The sequence below is a fragment of the Oncorhynchus clarkii genome, unplaced genomic scaffold (genome assembly GCF_045791955.1).
Source record: "Oncorhynchus clarkii lewisi isolate Uvic-CL-2024 unplaced genomic scaffold, UVic_Ocla_1.0 unplaced_contig_1473_pilon_pilon, whole genome shotgun sequence".
Classification (NCBI taxonomy): Eukaryota; Metazoa; Chordata; class Actinopteri; order Salmoniformes; family Salmonidae; genus Oncorhynchus; species Oncorhynchus clarkii.
Genome location: NW_027258074.1, coordinates 75001 through 80000, shown reverse-complemented (window position 1 = coordinate 80000; position 5000 = coordinate 75001). Strand labels below are relative to the sequence as shown.

The window sequence follows — 5000 nt, the reverse complement described above, 5'->3', positions numbered from 1 at the left end:
GCTAGAAACACCAGCATTAAGCTAGATATTACTGCACTGTTGGAGCTAGAAACACCAGCATTAAGCTAGATAATACTGCACTGTTGGAGCTAGAAACACCAGCATTAAGCTAGATATTACTGCACTGTTGGAGCTAGAAACACCAGCATTAAGCTAGATAATACTGCACTATTGGAGCTAGAAACACAAGCATTTAGCTAGATATTACTGCACTGTTGGAGCTAGGAACACAAACATTAAGTTAGATATTACTGCACTGTTGGAGCTAGAAACACCAGGATTAAGCTAGATAATACTGCACTGTTGGAGCTAGAAACACCAGCATTAAGCTAGATAATACTGCACTATTGGAGCTAGAAACACAAGCATTTAGCTAGATATTACTGCACTGTTGGAGCTAGAAACACCAGCATTAAGCTAGATAATACTGCACTGTTGGAGCTAGAAACACCAGCATTAAGCTAGATAATACTGCACTATTGGAGCTAGAAACACAAGCATTTAGCTAGATATTACTGCACTGTTGGAGCTAGAAACACCAGCATTAAGCTAGATAATACTGCACTATTGGAGCTAGAAACACAAGCATTTAGCTAGATATTACTGCACTGTTGGAGCTAGAAACACCAGCATTAAGCTAGATAATACTGCACTATTGGAGCTAGAAACACAAGCATTTAGTTAGATATTACTGCACTGTTGGAGCTAGGAACACCAGCATTAAGCTAGATATTACTGCACTGTTGGAGCTAGAAACACAAGCATTTAGTTAGATATTACTGCACTGTTGGAGCTAGAAACACCAGCATTAAGCTAGATAATACTGCACTATTGGAGCTAGAAACACAAGCATTTAGCTAGATATTACTGCACTGTTGGAGCTAGAAACACCAGCATTAAGCTAGATATTACTGCACTGTTGGAGCTAGAAACACAAGCATTAAGCTAGATATTACTGCACTGTTGGAGCTAGAAACACCAGCATTTAATTAGATACTACTGCACTATTGGAGCTAGAAACACAAGCATTTAGTTAGATACTACTGCACTGTTGGAGCTAGAAACACAAGCATTTAATTAGATATTACTGCACTGTTGGAGCTAGAAACACCAGCATTAAGCTAGATAATACTGCACTGTTGGAGCTAGAAACACCAGCATTAAGCTAGATATTACTGCACTGTTGGAGCTAGAAACACAAGCATTAAGCTAGATATTACTGCACTGTTGGAGCTAGAAACACCAGCATTTAATTAGATACTACTGCACTATTGGAGGTAGAAACACAAGCATTTAGTTAGATACTACTGCACTGTTGGAGCTAGAAACACAAGCATTTAATTAGATATTACTGCACTGTTGGAGCTAGAAACACCAGCATTAAGCTAGATATTACTGCACTGTTGGAGCTAGAAACACCAGCATTAAGCTAGATAATACTGCACTGTTGGAGCTAGAAACAGCAGCATTAAGCTAGATATTACTGCACTGTTGGAGCTAGAAACACAAGCATTAAGCTAGATATTACTGCACTGTTGGAGCTAGAAACACCAGCATTTAATTAGATACTACTGCACTATTGGAGCTAGAAACACAAGCATTTAGTTAGATATTACTGTACTGTTGGAGCTAGAAACACCAGCATTTAATTAGATACTACTGCACTGTTGGAGCTAGAAACACCAGCATTTAGCTAGATATTACTGTACTGTTGGAGCTAGAAACACCAGCATTTAATTAGATACTACTGCACTATTGGAGCTAGAAACACAAGCATTTAGTTAGATATTACTGCACTGTTGGAGCTAGAAACACCAGCATTTAATTAGATACTACTGCACTATTGGAGCTAGAAACACAAGCATTTAGTTAGATATTACTGTACTGTTGGAGCTAGAAACACCAGCATTTAATTAGATACTACTGCACTATTGGAGCTAGAAACACAAGCATTTAGTTAGATATTACTGCACTGTTGGAGCTAGGAACACAAGCATTAAGCTAGATATTACTGCACTGTTGGAGCTAGAAACACAAGCATTAAGCTAGATATTACTGTACTGTTGGAGCTAGAAACACAAGCATTTAGTTAGATATTACTGCACTGTTGGAGCTAGAAACACAAGCATTTAGTTAGATACTACTGCACTATTGGAGCTAGAAACACAAGCATTTAGTTAGATACTACTGCACTGTTGGAGCTAGGAACACAAGCATTAAGCTAGATATTCCTGCACTGTTGGAGCTAGAAACACCAGCATTTAATTAGATACTACTGCACTGTTGGAGCTAGAAACACCAGCATTAAGCTAGATATTACTGCACTGTTGGAGCTAGAAACACAAGCATTAAGCTAGATATTACTGCACTGTTGGAGCTAGAAACACAAGCATTAAGCTAGATATTACTGCACTGTTGGAGCTAGAAACACCAGCATTTAGCTAGATATTACTGCACTGTTGTAGCTAGAAACACAAGCATTAAGCTAGATATTACTGCACTGTTGGAGCTTGAAACACAAGCATTAAGTTAGATATTACTGTACTGTTGGAGCTAGAAACACAAGCATTTCACTAGATATTACTGCACTATTGGAGCTAGAAACACAAGCATTTAGCTAGATATTACTGCACTGTTGGAGCTAGAAACACCAGCATTAAGCTAGATAATACTGCACTATTGGAGCTAGAAACACAAGCATTTAGTTAGATATTACTGCACTGTTGGAGCTGGGAACACAGGCATTTAGCTAGATATTACTGCACTGTTGGAGCTAGAAACACAAGCATTGTTAGATATTACTGTACTGTTGGAGCTAGGAACACAAGCATTTAGCTAGATATTACTGCACTGTTGGAGCTAGAAACACAAGCATTTAGCTAGATATTACTGCACTGTTGGAGCTAGAAACACCAGCATTTAGTTAGATATTACTGCACTGTTGGAGCTAGGAACACAATCATTAAGTTAGATATTACTGCACTGTTGGAGCTAGAAACACCAGCATTTAGTTAGATACTACTGCACTGTTGGAGCTAGGAACACAAACATTAAGTTAGATATTACTGCACTGTTGGAGCTAGAAACACAGGCATTAAGTTAGATATTACTGCACTGTTGGAGCTAGGAACACAAGCATTTAGCTAGATATTACTGCACTATTGGAGCTAGAAACACAGGCATTTCACTACCCCCCGTAATAACATCTGTTAAGGACCGGTAACGTTGTGATTCGATCGGTACTGACGATGTTGCAGACGTCCGGCGAGGCCCCGTTCTGTAGCAGCAGCAGCACCATGTTGAGGTGACCCATGAAGGCTGAGACGTGGACGGGGGTCAGGCCAGACTCCGTGACGGCCTGGACCGAGGCTCCGTATTTCACCAGCAGCTCCATCACCTTCACGCGGTTCTTCTTGCAGGCGATGTGCAGCGGGGTGAAGCCATTCTGGACACACAGAAACACAACACACAGAATCACAACACACAGAGTCACAACACACAGAAACACAACACACAGAAACACAACACACAGAATCACAACACACAGAGTCACAACACACAGAAACACAACACACAGAAACACAACACACAGAAACACAACACACAGAAACACAACACACAGAAACACAACACACAGAAACACAACACACAGAAACACAACACACAGAATCACAACACACAGAATCACAACACACAGAAACACAACACACAGAATCACAACACACAGAATCACAACACACAGAAACACAACACACAGAATCACAACACACAGAAACACAACACACAGAATCACAACACACAGAATCAAAACACACAGAATCACAACACACAGAAACACAACACACAGAATCACAACACACAGAATCACAACACACAGAAACACAACACACAGAATCACAACACACAGAATCACAACACACAGAATCACAACACACGGCAACACAACACACAGAATCACAACACACAGAAACACAACACACGGCAACACAACACACAGAAACACAACACACAGAATCACAACACACAGAAACACAACACACAGAATCACAACACACAGAATCACAACACACAGAATCACAACACACGGCAACACAACACACAGAATCACAACACACAGAATCACAACACACAGAAACACAACACACGGCAACACAACACACAGAAACACAACACACAGAATCACAACACACAGAAACACAACACACAGAATCACAACACACAGAATCACAACACACAGAAACACAACACACGGCAACACAACACACAGAATCACAACACACAGAAACACAACACACAGAAACACAACACACAGAATCACAACACACAGAAACACAACACAGAAACACAACACACAGAATCACAACACACAGAAACACAACACACAGAAACACAACACACAGAATCACAACACACAGAATCACAACACACAGAAACACAACACACAGAAACACAACACACAGAAACACAACACACAGAAACACAACACACGGCAACACAACACACGGCAACACAACACACAGAAACACAACACACAGAAACACAACACACAGAATCACAACACACAGAATCACAACACACAGAAACACAACACAGAAACACAACACACAGAAACACAACACACAGAAACACAACACACAGAAACACAACACACAGAAACACAACACACAGAAACACAACACACAGCAACGTTGGGGGGAAACATTCAAACAACCTAGCTGTTGTATTAGATCTGTACCAGTGTGTTTCTCTGTATGTCTGTCTGTGTATGTGTGTGTGTGTGTGTGTGTGTTTGTGTGTTTGTGTGTGTATGTGTGTGTGTTTGTGTGTGTGTTTGTGTATTAGGTTTTAACCAGTGTGTGTGTGTGTGTGTGTGTGTGTGTGTGTGTGTGTGTGTGTGTGTGTGTGTGTGTGTGTGTGTGTATGTGTGTGTATTAGGTCTGTACCAGTGTGTGTGTGTGTGTATTAGGTCTGTACCAGTGTGTGTGTGTATTAGATCCGTA

General features: G+C 40.5%; 1 protein-coding gene across 1 annotated transcript in view; it reads right to left on the bottom strand.

The window, feature by feature from the left end:
* The window catches only part of LOC139395224 (ankyrin-2-like), a gene marked incomplete at its 3' end in the record, with an annotated part of 97071 nt that overhangs the window by 64238 nt on the left and 27833 nt on the right, over window positions 1-5000 (bottom strand). Inside the window, exon 13 of the mRNA XM_071142870.1 lies at window positions 3248-3445. Within this exon, the coding sequence (XP_070998971.1) occupies window positions 3248-3445 (198 nt within the window). The remainder of the gene's footprint in view (window positions 1-3247; window positions 3446-5000) is intronic.